Source organism: Ixodes scapularis, unplaced genomic scaffold, assembly GCF_016920785.2.
Source record: "Ixodes scapularis isolate PalLabHiFi unplaced genomic scaffold, ASM1692078v2 PGA_scaffold10__122_contigs__length_95168666, whole genome shotgun sequence".
NCBI lineage: Eukaryota > Metazoa > Arthropoda > Arachnida > Ixodida > Ixodidae > Ixodes > Ixodes scapularis.
This window is the reverse complement of record NW_024609836.1, coordinates 48,545,196-48,560,242: the sequence shown is the minus strand read 5'-3', so window position 1 is coordinate 48,560,242 and position 15,047 is coordinate 48,545,196. Positions and strand designations below refer to the sequence as shown.

Here is a 15,047-nt window from a genome sequence, read left to right as displayed (position 1 = left end):
CTGCCAGCTGCTCGGGGGCACATTAAAATTTGACTGATTGATCGATGACTATACGTAGTAAAGTCGTTTACATTCAAAACTGGCAAACTGCATTTCATATTGCTGTTTGTTTTGAATCGTATACATGCAGAGCGAGAAATGTCTAGTGATGAATCCTATGCATTACATTGCTGCGTAAAGAGAAGCGATGCATTGTTCGTTTCACCTGTAGTGTGGGTGCATTTCAATACTCTATCTCACTACAGTCGGTGACGGTTTAAGAGTGAAGTGCAAGCTCCTCGCACCTCTTTCCACTTTAACAGAGCGATGCAGAGGAGGCGACCTTCTCTCCAGCGTTCGCTCTGCTCAAGTGGAAAGAGCTGGGAGGAGCTGTTACCAAAGGTATAGGGGTCAGACTGTAACGTTAGCAGTTAGAAAGGAGGGTAAGGAGGAACTTTCCTCTGGGACCCCAGTTTGTGCACCGTCACGTCACTTTTCTCCCCCTAGGAAGTTAGCCCGTCGCTCCAAATTCGAACTGAAACGGCTTCCCTCTTTCCCGCCCGTGGCTTCCCCAGCACTACGCAACTAGTGAGACAGTATAAGACACGTGCATTGTTTTATTTCCTGTCGCCAACATAACGATCAACGTGCGTATTTGTGCAGAATCACGCAACAGGCAAATCAATTAAATAACTCAATATCTTACTCGTTCCCACATAGACTGTACAGCATTACATAATTCGATAGTCCCCTTTTAAAAGGGCTATCAAGCAGCACTGGCGGCCGCTATGTTTTGGGCAACGCTTCGTTGCGCGAATCCTGCGATTAGATCCGAGTTCACGCCGAGCGCGACCGCAGCACTCCAGCACAAATCATGATCAAGGTGCAAGCCCAAAATATGGGGGCACACACTTTTGAAAATGGTCTATTGCATGCTCAGAAATGCGTGCTAAACATTATTTTTTTAAAAGCGTATCAATAATTAAAATTGTGTCCGAGCTACATCGCTCCTGTCCTTTTAGCTGTGTTCCCATCTTTGCTTATCTACAGCACAGCAAGTTATTTACCAGAAACATTCTCTAAACATAAATTACCAGATTCATGTTCTTCTCCGAGGGACGTATGCGGAACCGCCTCATCCAGCCCTGAAACAGAGGAGGTAAACAAGGGCGAAATCACAGCTATTAAGTTATTGTAGTTTGATTAGTTTCTTGCGTAATTTGTCACTGTACATTTTTATCCTTGTCTGGCTTAAAGTATATTCATTTTAAGAAAATTAGCCCTCATTGCCTGTAACCCAAAACTATACGTGACAACTACTGAGCTAATGATTAATTTTAACACTACAACTCACTTTTTAGATACCCTAAAAGGAGACGATTAAACTCGTGGAGTATGCCCCAATTTCCCTTCCACTTGACCGGCGGCTTTCCAGTAATACATATTTCCCGCCATAAAATAATGAAGCTAAAACAACCTTAGTGATACACAAAAATCAAGCAACATTAGGAAGAGCTGACTTTTACGATACTACTTAGAACTTGGCTGTCTGAATGAAAAAAGGCAGGCAAATATAAGGAAGGAAATTTTAAGGCAATAAAAACAAGAAACAAAAATATCCATCTCACTGTAGGAAAAAATGCTTTCAAATCCGCCACTTAAGCATGGTGGCGGAAGTAATTGCACAGTTATTGTAATTAAATTATATTTTATACCCCTCGAAAAAATTCTCCATTGAAGCCTCAGAGTGGCATCCGATGTTTTTTTGTTTTTTTTTTCTAAGAGACTCTTGAACCTACTAGCAATAGTAGAAGCAATGCCTCTTATATGCTCTCCCAAAACTCATCACTAAAAAAAAAAAAAAAAAAAAAGAGAAAAAACAGTTAGTAGGCTTTAGACGCACGCGCTTCGCACAATATTCCGCAGAAAAAAAAAAAAACACTTAAAATGCTCTGAACGCGTTCCACAACCCGGTATACAAAGATGGCGTCGCCCAGGGGGCCCTAGCCGCTCTGAGGCCTCTAGGAGATCCATTGTTCAGTACTTTCTAGCATAAAGAGCTTAAATCGCCTTCCTAAAATTGTTTCTTTTTTTTTTTTTTTTTGCGAGCGCCGCCGTTATGATGTTTAGTGCAGAGCGGTCGCAATTGACAATCGTTACGATTCTAAAATACCATTATTCTCCTGCTCTTTGGACACGGACAGGCAAGGGAATTTATTAGACGAACAATCAGGCAACATTCGCAAAACTTGGAGCGAACGAGATTGGACAGAACACAGACAGCAACATGGCACAAGACGAGAACACTTGCGAGACAACTGAGACGACCACGAGGGAATGGGGCAGAGCAGAAAGTACAGACAGGAACGGCGACAGGCCCGGATGGCGTAGGAATGAGACTAGTCAAGACAGGAACAAAAAGCAATTTAAAGTTAAGACAGACAACTGATAAAATAATAATGGGGAGAGAGGTATACCCAATGATTTAAAACTAAGCAGAACAAGACTACTGTATAAAGTCAAGGAAAATAAGGATATCATAACATAATACCGACCACTAACAGTAACTTCGGTCCTGTACAGACAAGCGATGATGGTAATAAAAATAAAAATAGAAAAATGTGCAGGAACCTTTTTAGGTTGGCTACAGAACGGGTTTCAAATAGATAGAAAAAAATTATAGTAACTTATTCCTTGACACTGAATGTATAGAGGTGGCATAGATGAGAAAAAAACCGTTATCGATAGCATTTCAAAACATTTAAGGGCCGTACGACAATGTGAGTCAGGAAAGACTGAGTACAGTTCAAGGAGTGTGATTTATATGCCCATGTGATTAGGCTTTTAAAACAAGTATACACAAATATGTAGGTTCTTATAACATAAAAAGCAGAAATAACAAAACCGACAGAAATAAAAAGAGGACTCAAGTAGGGTTGCCCCCAGTTGCCTCTGCTCTTTATGATATACCCGAGTAGAATGGAAGAGAAATGAGAAAAGTGCAATTTAGGCTTTAATATGCCGTATATGGAGCGAGGGGAAAAAGTAAATTAAGTTATACCAGGAGTGTTCTACGCACACGACGCTGTACGGTTTGTAGACAGCCGGAATAGGTAACAGGAACTGATTAAGATTTGTGAAGAGGAAGGAAACTGTCTGGGCCTGAAATTAAGTAGCGAGAAGTTTGGAATATTGGTTTATAACGGTAAAAAGGGAGACCCACTGATAATGAAATATGTTTTAATAGAACACGTAAAGAAGTATAAATGTCTCGGAGCAAGGGTGAATGAGGGGAAACAATACTTAGAATAAAGGGAAGAAATATGCCAAAGAAAGAAAAAAGGAATGCAGCAATCATGAAGCATAGGGCACTAGGAAATTACAACATATACATGAAGTTGTTAGGGGAATATAAAAAGGAGTCATGGTGTCGGGGTTGTCTTCTGGCGATGCGGTATTTCGCAAGAAATTTGAGGTCCAATCGCGTTTAAAGGTCCGGCAGAAGAGCGTGGGCAGACTGGCACTGGGGGCGCATGGCTAGTGCCAAATACTCAACAAAAGTATTTAAGATGAGATAATAAATACCCATCTTAAAATGTATTTAAAGTATTACTCAAGTTACTTTAAGTATGAACTGTATTGAATAGCGTACAAAGCATTAATACTTTGAAAAAGAAAAGAAACGTGATTAAAATAGAGTAGCAAATTCTAAAACTAAATGTATTTGCAATATACCAAAATACCAGTGTTGGGCAAAATACTTGATAGAAGTATTTAAGTTAAATTACTAAATACCTGCTTCGTAAAGTATTTCAAATACTACTCAAGTTACTTTCACTGTAAAGCATTTTGAGTAGAGTACAAATACTTAGAAATGTAAGTCAATTACTTTCGAAGATACTTCTGCAATGCGTAATTTGTATCGACGTCAGTGACAAGACACAATTATACAGTTTCGCAAATCTGGTTTTCCAGAATGGTTTATTAGCACGCAACAACTAAAAAACAAACATCGTAGGGTTATTTTATGCAGTCCAATTATAAGGAACATGATATCACTGATACATGTTACAAAACATTATGGGGCAAAATAAAAAGGTCGTTTTTAGCTATATCCAACTTTCACGACCTATAGGGGCGCGCTGTTGCCTATCAAAATGGCTGTCATCTATATGATGGTCGTATAACAGTAGTAAGAGGCGCGGTCTGCAACGCGTAATTAATTCTAGTTTTGCTTTATACGAGCAGTATTAAAGCCTTATTTTATTTTTTCCGTCCAGAAGGTGTAGGCAATCACCTTTTTTTGCGATTCTGACACCGCGGTACCGCAATCACTGAAAGTTTCGAATAGTGACATCACCGAATATCAAGTCCTGCGGCGCACCTTAGATACATCGTTCTTACATGGGAAGTTTACTATAAACTAACTTGGGATACAGAAATGAGTGAATGGATGACGAAGAGAGCCCAGAAAATAGCCACGGCATTGATCAGACCTTCTTCAAGTAGGTTGCGTTCAGAAAGGCACTCAACGTTGGGGGACACTTTATTAGCGTTCTGAGAGGTCATTATGCGCGTAGTTGGTTTCCTGTCCTGCTCTCTGCTTATCAATGGTCGCTTACAGACAGTGTCCGCGAAAGCAATAAGTGCCGGACTGACGACAAAAAGAAAAGAAACAAAAACAAAAACCTCGACATTTTGCCATAGCGGAATCAAATATACAAAAAACAAAAGTTTCTTCTTGTTGTGACCATTTCGCATTTAATTATATTTGTTATTTTCTTGACACTGAAGTTTGCATTGTTGTCGTGGGTCGTTTCTGGCTCTGCATTGCGCCTCAGTGTGGCAATCTTTACTTCCGTAAAACCACCCCTATTGTTTCAGGATTTTTCGGGGATGAAACTCTAGGAAACAAAAGGCGTCTTTGCCAAGGTGAGGCAAAAACCTTCATTGTACAAACTTTGGGGTGAAATATGAGTCACATTCGGCACAAAAGCGAGGTTTGCTAGGCCACCGTAGCTTCTAGGAGTTAGCAACAGAATTTAATTGCTCGAAAGAATGTTCACGTTTTCTCCTAGAACGCCCAAGCACCTTCATACCGAAAAAAATCAGAAAATGACAGATTGTCAAAAATGTATTTGAGATAATGAATACAAGATATTCACAAGTGTAATAAAAATATAGTATCAAATACTCTCGATCAAAATAATTTGTAGCATATTAAGATACTTCAAAAGTATTTGAAATACAGTATCTCGAGTAGAGTATTTGAGATAGGCACAAGTCTGCAAAATACTACCAAAAGTATTTGAAATACAGTATCTAGGTAAAGTATTTAAGTTAGGCACAAGTCTGGAGTACACCAAATTAATGAGTGCAGGGAGACATAGGTTGTGCATCGTTCGTGGTTAGGGAGGCGATCAGGAAGTTGAAATTCTAACAAAACCTGGACAGAAACACGATGGGCGAGGCAGGTATATAAGCATTTTTATATAAAAAGTCTGAACACCAAATGGACAAACCGAACCCGAGAAGTGAAATTCTAATACTAAAAGTGCTGGGGCAGAGAAAACTACCACTGGAAAAAGGAAGTAGAAGAAGCCGAGAGAAAAATGTGGGAGGAAAGAATGTCGGGAACATCAGATTTAACTATGTGTAGGGGACGAAAACAGTAAAAAAGCAAGGAACTTTGGTATGATAATTCACGAAGGAGCTCGTAGTTGTTTGAGTCTAAAACAGGAGTATTGAGGAATATAGTCTTCAATACTCCTTATTATCTCTCCAAGATGTCCTATAGGATACATACGACAAACTATGAGAGAGGGACATATAGGCCAAAGTATGAGGAAATGGATACGTGGTGTGAGGCACCGTTACTAGATCAACTCAGTTACGGAACTTCCCATAGACGCTGTACATTGGAGGGGGTCCGAAACCGTGTCCGATTTTGTTGCAGCTAGGTGGCGCTGCCGGCGCATTATTCCACGCGTTTTCGTCTGCTACTGCTCCGCGGCTGCTTGCGAGTCCCGACTCCTCTCGAGGTTCAGCATGGTTTTTGGTAATTGTTTGCCCTTTCGCCAGTAAAAATTACAATTTGAGCATAAAAAGCGCTACGACCGTTTTGGCATACGCTTTGCATTATTGTAAAATGCTGCTGCCTTAGCAGTGCTGACAGCGCGAAGCGTTTCAAACAACCCAAATTCGTCGGCGCCACAATCAGGTGGCTACAAAAAGGGCAAGTTTGTACATACTGTAATAGTAGATGTGCCGACGACTACCAACTGCAGCAGAAACAAGTTGAAAGTCGTCTGTTACTGTCAGAAAAAGCGCTACGAACATTCGTAAGCTCAGTAGGCCACAAGCAACGGCCACAAGCGCGCCGCCAATGATGAGGATAGCGAGTATTAATGCGGAGCGCGCGCCCTCTAACAGACGCCACGCAAAGGGACCCCCCTCCAGAGCGGAGTTCCAGAACTGAGTTGATTCTAATAACGTTGGTGTGAGGTATGCCAAGGGGAAGACGAGACATTAGAACATGTGGTGTTAAGGTGCACGGGGCTTTCTCCCGCTCTCCATGAGGGGGCGACGGATTCAGCCGGAGCGCTGGGGTTTGTAGACGAAAATGGAAAGATGGATGATAGATTCATTTTAGTAACGAGGAGGATATTAGAAGACTGGTGGAAATTATTTAGGGAGAATTGGATGACGTACAACTAACAGGCGTGACAGAGGAAAATTGGGACTCCCTCCTGAGAGGCTCCGGCTAAAGAACTCAGCCCTGTCTCCCAGTGGGCCCGGTGCTAAGGTAACGCCGACTAGGCTTGACCTCAAGAAAATGGCGACTCCCTCGCCGGGGAGCAAAGGCAAAGGGTGATGTTTTTAGGGGTTTTTTTTTTCCCCAATCCCCTAAAGGTCATCCTGGTGATAGTTACAAAGCTACAGGAGGGAAGCAAGTTGGCTTAGAAGGACGATGGGAGGAGGGATACTTTTTTCATTTGTTTCTAGGCTAGGTGGCTCAAGCTACCGCCCGATATAAAGGGTACAGCCGCTAGCATCCACCCATCCATGCATCCGACTGTTTAAATACTTCTCTAGTTCGAAAAATCATTTCCTGCTATCGCTGACAATCATCCAGAGAACTGGCAACAACGATTTTATGTACCAGGTTGGCTCGAGTTTTGTCACTTTCAAGCGTGCACCTTGATGAGCGGCTTTATAGTGAGGACATTTCAAACGAAAGTTGTAGGTCGTTTCAATACCTCCGATAACGATACCCGGCACTCCATTGACGTCTTTGCGCGTACATCGTGCCGTTATCGGGTATCGTTATGGGTTGTATCGGAACCCTACTAAAACTCCCTAATAACCTAAGTACGTTCCGAACCTAGCGGTGTGACTGGGACCTACTGGAGACTGTGGCATTGAGGGTAAACCCGACGCCGAGGATGCCAGCGACGACGAGGAGCACGGCCGCAGCGCCGCCGATGTACATGGCCGTGTCGGGGATGAGGGCCTGCTTGTCTCGCTCCTCTAGGAACGGGGTGCTGTCACTCCCCTCGCCCAAGGAACTGTACAGCAGTGGAGTCTCGGATATCCTGCGGGGGACGTGGCAGCTGCTCTCCCAACAAGCCCGAAAAACCCAAGCGTCTAAGGGAAGCGAGTGTTTGTCTGCTTCTTGTGCAGGAGCGCTGACGTCAGAACGCCGAGCTCTCATTGGCTCTGATGGAGGAACAGTGGGTAGACATTAGTGCTAGGCCCTGGAGGTCTGCCCACTATCCTTCCAATCGGAGCGAACCAGAGATCGAAGCTCTGACGTCACCGTAACCCCTGCTCAAGAAGCAGACGAACTTGCGCTCCGCATTGTCACCGACAGCTTAAAGGGGTTATGACACGCCAAAAATAAAATATGGGATATCAGTACTGCTAGGACCTATTGTATGTTCCTATAATCCTGCTAAATTTGTTTTGAAAATGGCGTCATAGTTTCGTGGATAAATCGGTTTATATGCGGGTCCTTCGGAGGGGCGGATCCGAGCGGAGCAGGAGGCTGGTGACGTAGCCAGCTTCCCGCGTGTCGTCCCCTTGCACGCACTCACGGACTTGGCTCTCTTGGCGTCTTGAGCTTAAGCTTCCTCGTTTACCTTCCGCGTTTCGAGCATGTGGTCCGTGACATTTACATCTACGGCATCGCTCGCCTTGTCAGAAGTGTTCGACATTGATCGCAGCAGCGATGAGAGTGATTGCTATCAAGAGATGTTGGAAGCTGTTCATTTTGACTGCGACCCGCTGGCGACCAGCTCCGACGACGGCGAGTTACGGACGAACTCGTCCACCGTCGTCCGGAAATACCTCGCAGGCTCATGCAGGGTGGAAGGTCAACGGGCCGGGGGCGAGAGCGAGAGTAATATTCGGTTACCGAGTTGCGTAAGCGATTTTGATCGTACCGCGGCGAGGAGAGCTTATGCGATCATGGGGGCACCTAGAATGAGAGAGCCTTCATGATCACATGGTTTATGGACACCATGGTGTGACTAACTTGGGCAGTGTTGCCTGGTCGCCAGATGAAAATGATAAAAATTCGTAAATTGATTATTGCAATTACAACAGCTCTAAGAATCACGTAACTTGGTGTATATACTAAGTAGCCTATGAGTATTCCGTTTCAAGAATAATCTATTCGTTTCACTTTCGTGTCATAACCCCTTTAAACAACACAGGGCGCGGCGAGACCCGGCCAGCTTATTAGGGAGTTTTAGGGAACCACTTTTGCCCATCGGATACGGTACTAACTGCGCATTTGCTACAGCAGAAGACTCGCACATCCGCAGTGCGTACCAGAGGGTCCATCGTACCATATCAGATGTGCAAAAATGGTTCCCTAAAACTGACGATAATAGTCCCTGAAGAAGGGGAACAAGGGGGATAAGGGACAAACACAAATCTCCAAACACAGCTAGGTGACTGGTGCGCGACCGAAAAAATCCGCCTGGTCCTGGTATCGAACCAGGGACCTCTCGGTCGCGCACCAGTCACCTGGCTATGTTTGGAGATTTGTGTTTGTCCTTTGCCCCTCTTGTTCCTCTTCTCCAAAGATTATTATCGTCATTCTTGTCCAGCTCGCTTTCACCTTTGCATTTAATTACATTATAACCAAATCCCTAAAAGCTCTGCAGTATCCTTTCGCGGCCAATGAGATTGTGCTATTCACCGATAATAACGCAGAAGAACCAATCACGAAGCAAGAAGTACTTGGAAGTTCTACTACATTGTTGCGATTCCCATAAAGATACCGGATACTCGACCGGCGCATTTGCGCATGTGTCGCATCGTTACCGCTATCATTATCGGATCGTCTAAATCTTCCGATAAGGAGATTTGTCCTGAGAAAGCCTAAACCACTTTTTACGATACTTAATGTTTATAGCTCAATTTATGGTATCTATAAAGCAACCTAAAAAAAAAGACATTATAATAATTCGTGGCCAATTTATTTATTAAAATCGGTATCAAAATTGATTACTACGGAACTATCTCTGACCGTCTGAGATGGCGCCATTGGGAGAGGAGAAGCAGAAGAGCCGTTCTCCTTGTCTGATGGCGCCATATTGTGTCAGCGATAGCTCAGAGGTAATCAATGTTTGGTAACGATTTTAACAGAGAAATCGGCCACGTATGAATGTAATGTTTAAATTGTAAGGATATATAGCATAGATTGAGTTATGACCATAAATAGACTATCGTAAAAAGTGGTTTACTGCCCCTCTAAGCTGTGACTGCATTGGTGACTCCAGCGAACTAGGGGGGGGCGCGCTGGTCAGTCACGATTGCGAACGAAAGGAGGTCGTTTTCATAGATCAGCACGCGAAACACTTTAGATTTCTTGCGTTGAAGCGTGAAATTGGTGTTACATGAGAAAACAAAATGTATTTTGGACGGAAATACCTTCTAGGTATTGTATAGGAGTGACACGGTTGAATCCTAAAAATAGTTGATCAAAACAATGTTTATAATGCAATTAAATAGAAAGGTGCAAGCGAGCTGGACAATAATGACGAAAATAATCCCTGGAGAAGGGAAACAAGAGGGACAAAGTACAAACACATATCTCCAAGCACAGCTAGGTGACTGATGCGCGGCCGAAAAAATCCGCCCGGTCCGGGTTCCGGACCAGGCGGATTTTTTCGGTCGCGCATCAGACACCTAGCTATGTTTCTCCAGGGATTATTTTCGTCAAAACAATGGTGTCGTTTTTTTTTTTCACCAGCTCGATTGGTACATTTGATACACTCAATGCGCTTGATGCCCTTAATACACTTGATGCGCTTAATGAACAAGCGCATAAAGCTACGCTGCCTGCAAGAACCAAGCAGCGAAAGCAGACGACAGGAGCCGAGCGACCTTCCGTCGGAGGCTCTCGGCGTTACCGCTTCGCAACGCCGATTTCACTGGAGTAGCCTTGCAGGAAAGGCGGAGACACAACTGCTTTCACCGTTTAGAACGTGCGCAGTCAAAGGCAAGAAGACGTGCAAACACGGAGACGTTTACTAAACGCGGGTCCAAACAGGATACTTCAGAAATCGTGAGGCGACACAAGTAACACGACTACGTCGTATATGACGAGCAGCAAACCGCCTTCGTCAGGGGCTTTTTTTCCCCTTTTTGTCGGGGGGAATGGTTTCTTTACGTCAACGTTTGCTTGTGCCCTCCCCAGGGGACTTGAGCATACTCATCACGTGGGTCCGGACAGCCACTCACACGCTCTGTTGGCTGTCGATCCTCCGCTCAAGGCCTCCGCTGCTGCTCAAGTCCCTAAGAAAAGAAAGGGAAGGATAAGAGGGCGCGGCAGAACAGATGAATAGGCAGAGGGCAAACTTTTCTTGGCGATACAGTGAAGGGTACAGGCACGCCTTCCCTCTCCCATTTTGAGCGCTAAATAAAGCTGTGCACGGGCTCTCCTCCTCTATACTGCATTGCCAAGAAAAGTTGTCGCCAAGCGTAGCAAGTGGCGTGTGACGTCAGGTATGACAAGCACCGATGTCACCGAAAAGCGAAGGAGGCGAGTAGGAAAGTCGTGATGTTTGACTGGTGGCATCCAAATTATAGTCCGTTGCAACCTAAGAACGAAGGGTGAGGGTAATAAGGGCCGTGGGAAGAGAAAGCAGACGGAACGCTAAAGAGAGAAGGTGGTTTCCCCCTCTCTTCTCCAGCGTTCCGTCTGCTTCCTCCTCCCCGGCCCGCCTTACCCTCGCCCTTCGTTCTTAGGTTGCACGGGCCCGGGCCAGCCCGCAGGTCCGAGCCTGGTCCGGCCCGCAGACCGGGCTCCGGCCGGGTAGCACGAATTATTTTGTGCCCGGGCCGGGCTCGGGTTTGAACAAAAAGAATTCCGGGCCGTGCCGGCCCGGGCCGGGGATGGACAATCGTGTGCCGCAAGTTCTAAATAGTTAATAACAAAAAGTGTGCTCGTTGATCATTTTGGTTCAATGAAAACAAACAAGCGAAATGCCAAATCACTACGGCGCCGTTAAAAAAAAAAAGTTTTGTATCTGGGAAGTCTTCACGTGGATAATAGGCAACGCATTGATGCCACCAGTATAGTGGGAATGTGCGGTCAAGAAAATGAGGGCACTCCAGTCGCAGGGTACAGCATGAGTTTACACTCAGCACCGCTATGTAGGCGAATAATGATGCAGAAAAGAGTGACCTTCGTACTCAGATCGGATCTGGCCTATAATAGCGCGTACCGAAGTGAACATTTTTTTTTTTTTACATAGCTTGGCGTTTGATGTTTGTTCTTGACAAGATGCCGCTTAATTCAATTTCCAAGTAAGCGTCACCCTTGCTCATTTTTTTATTTTGTTTGTTAATTAGAACAAAGTAGTATTTCAGTTTCTACTCAACATTGAAGCTACTTAATGGGTCACTTTCTGACGGTCTGCGTGCACAATCGTCATAGTTCTGCCACGCGCCACTGTGTACTTTGCTTTCGTGCAGCCCACAGACACATAAAATTGTTGGTCATCACATAAAGAGGCAACAGACTTCTATATGTTTGAGAAGCTTAATATGCGTCAGGAACACACACGTTATTTAAATCAGTTTGGAAATAATAAAAAAATTGTTTAGGGTTCTCTCAGATAAGTTATAGACGTGCCTATCAAGGATAAAAACGCCGGAAAAGATTTGCAGAACATATTTAAGAGAATTTGGGGCTGCATTTACTTACGATGTATATCTTTAGGGTGATCGGCCGTTTATTTATGTTGTCAAGTCTTCAGGCAGTAGTAAAATATTTTTTTTATTGTCCTCAATAAATTTGAGTGTATGAAGTTCACATAACCGCTTTAAACCGACACGGGAGGACGATACCCGAAAATATATGCCATCTATTGAGTCTGCGAAAACGTGCTTTTTTGTTTGCTGTTTGGCAGTGTGAAACACCGCGTCGGGGGGGGGGGGGGGGGGGGGGGGTTCCAAAAAGGACTATGTGCTCATATTATAGATCTGAAGGCAATTACGTTAAATTTGCAGAAAGAGAGATAATAAATAGTATTCTTCTAAATGATCCCATGCGCCACGCCTTAGAGCAATATATATATATATAACGGGCATGGTGGCGAGAGGCCGAAAGCGTAGGTATATAACTGAGAATAAAAAAAAATGTACTCAAAATCTGTAACTTCTTTCACCTATTGTGTCCAAAATACAAAAAATTTATTTTTGCTTTATGTTTAATATGTTGCTAGAGTCCTACTCACTATACTCCGCGACAACTTTTCTTGGCAATGCAGTGGAAGGTACAGGCCCGCGTCCCCTCTCCCATTTTGAGTGCGCGCGGGATCTCCTCCTCCCCCATTTCCGGGGAGAGGAGGAGAGCCCCCGCACACTCAAGATGGGAGAGGGGACGCGGGCCCGTACCTTCCACTGCATTGCCAAGAAAAGTTGTCGCGGAGTATAGTTCGAGCGAACGCGATGCAAATTAAAAAATGGCCATAAACGCTTTGCAGGGCCCCAGAGCCGTATATGTAGGGAGTTTGGTCAATGGGAGGCGCGGGCAGAGCCAGGGCGTGCACCAGACTCGGAAAGAGGGCTTGGCATGCTCTCTTGACCAACCAGAAGCCGAAAAGAATCCCCTAGCGGTGGTAGCGAGAAACAGTTCTGATCAAAGGTCTATGTTCATATGTGGTTTTAATAAGCGCGTAAGAGTGAAGCGTAGTAACCCTTCGTGGTTGAAAATAGGGTGCACGTGTTGTTTTGATCATGATCATGCAGAAAGATGTAAGAAACGAATGCGCCGCTGAACTCTGTTTTGCTCGGACTGAGTCTGACCGCTCGGACGGCAGATCCCCGGCCCTCGGCGCTTGGCGTGCGGATTATGTCGATCGTTCCGCTAGTCGCACTCCTCCACCATCATTTTGGATGAGCGTGATTGAAACATCAGGTGTACCATATTTTCAGTCATCGAGAGTTACTCTAATGCAGTTATCAGGTTTGTTTCTCGCGACCACCGCCAGGGTATTATTTCCGGCTTCCGGTTGGTCACATTCAAATTTTTCAAGACGCCCTGGAACACGCCCAGCCCGCTTTCAGCCAATGGCGCCTCCTCATTTGTCTCCTATACTTCCCAACGAATGGCAAAACTCTCTACATATACGGCTCTGCAGGGCCCCTTTAAGTCCAGACCACGGTCCAGACGCAGCCAATGCTGCAAGCGCGATCATGTGTTCCTGAACTTGCACTGCACGAGCGCGCGTGCTTGGCAAGGACGCAGAAAGCCCGGAGCTTGCTCTTGTAGCTTCTGCTACGCCTCACACTTAATGTTAAACGGAGTATTGTGTTGAGAACATAGCCGTAGACTACGGGGGGCATCCGGACTCGCCCCCCCCCCCCCTCCTGCTAAAATCCGGGGGGGGGGGGGGGGGAAAGGGCAGAGCCCCCCCCCCCCCCCCCCCACCCCCGGGCGGTGATCCTTACCGAGACGCTGTTTACGAGGATTACTGCTTCAGAAGCGCAGGGGCCTGGGTTCTACCCCCACAACTTCGCAGCTGGCACAAGCATTTTGTTTTTCAGATTTGTGCTCGCCGGCGCATGCGCCGTGGTACCGGCGATGAACACACGGCTACAATTGCACGGTGATTGACATTGACACACAGCGACGGACACATGGCGATATACATACACTGGAAAATGTACCCCCTAAAATAAACTACTCATAATTGCCGGTGTAAAAAAAATTGCGCGGAAAAGCACACACCCCCCTCCCCCCCTCCCCTCAACCTTCCCGGGAAAATGGAAACTCTACGCCGCTGGTTGAGAACACCACATTACACCTGAAAACTGAGCTGTCTGACATGTTTTGCACGTGACATCATTGCACTATCCCCTATAAAAATGATTTTTGACTTTTTATTGAAAACGTGTTGACTTCTTGTTGACTCCGATTACTTCCTTTTGACTTTGACTTCCTGTTGACATGGTCAACAGAAAGTTTGTTGACTTTGTGTTGAAACTTTTCTGATGACTTTCTTCAGTCTGAGTCAAAAGAAAAGCTGTTGACTTTCTATTAACATTATGTTCATTTTTTTCTGCTGACTTTCTGTTGACATGGTCAACAGAAAGTTTGTTGACTTTGTGTTGAAACTTTTCTGATGATTTTTTTCAGCCTGAGTCAAAAGAAAAGCTGTTGACTTTCTATTAACTTTATGTTGATTTTTTTCTGCTGACTTTCTGTAGCCAGTGTCATAAAAAAAGCTACAGACTTTCTGTTGACTTTTTATTCAACATTGTACACCTCGACTAGATGTCAAAAGTTGATAAGTTTTTCAATAGTCTCCGACAAAGTGAGAACGGGAAGCAGCCTCAGTTGTCCCGCCTCCAGCGCGAGCCTACTACCCTTGACAAAGCTTCGGCGTTCGCGCACCTCGAGCGCGCGCGTGCAGTCAAAGCACGACGGAAGGCATGGGGCCTTCCGTCGTTGAGGCCAGCCACTCAAAAGGCATGCCCTGCCATTCTGACTGTGTAAGTGACCATAGTGACTTTAATGACCATATTGAATAGTCAACTAGCAAAGA

At 44.9% G+C, this 15,047-nt stretch overlaps 1 protein-coding gene across 1 annotated transcript in view; it reads right to left on the bottom strand.

Moving 5' to 3' along the window:
- The window catches only part of LOC121834776, a 29,101-nt gene that overhangs the window by 11,120 nt on the left and 2,934 nt on the right, over positions 1 to 15,047 (bottom strand). Inside the window, exons 2-4 of the mRNA XM_042288548.1 lie at positions 10,735 to 10,788; positions 7,387 to 7,574; positions 1,074 to 1,124 (exon numbers count right to left, since the gene is read on the bottom strand). Of these exons, the coding sequence (XP_042144482.1) occupies positions 1,074 to 1,124; positions 7,387 to 7,574; positions 10,735 to 10,788 (293 nt within the window). The remainder of the gene's footprint in view (positions 1 to 1,073; positions 1,125 to 7,386; positions 7,575 to 10,734; positions 10,789 to 15,047) is intronic.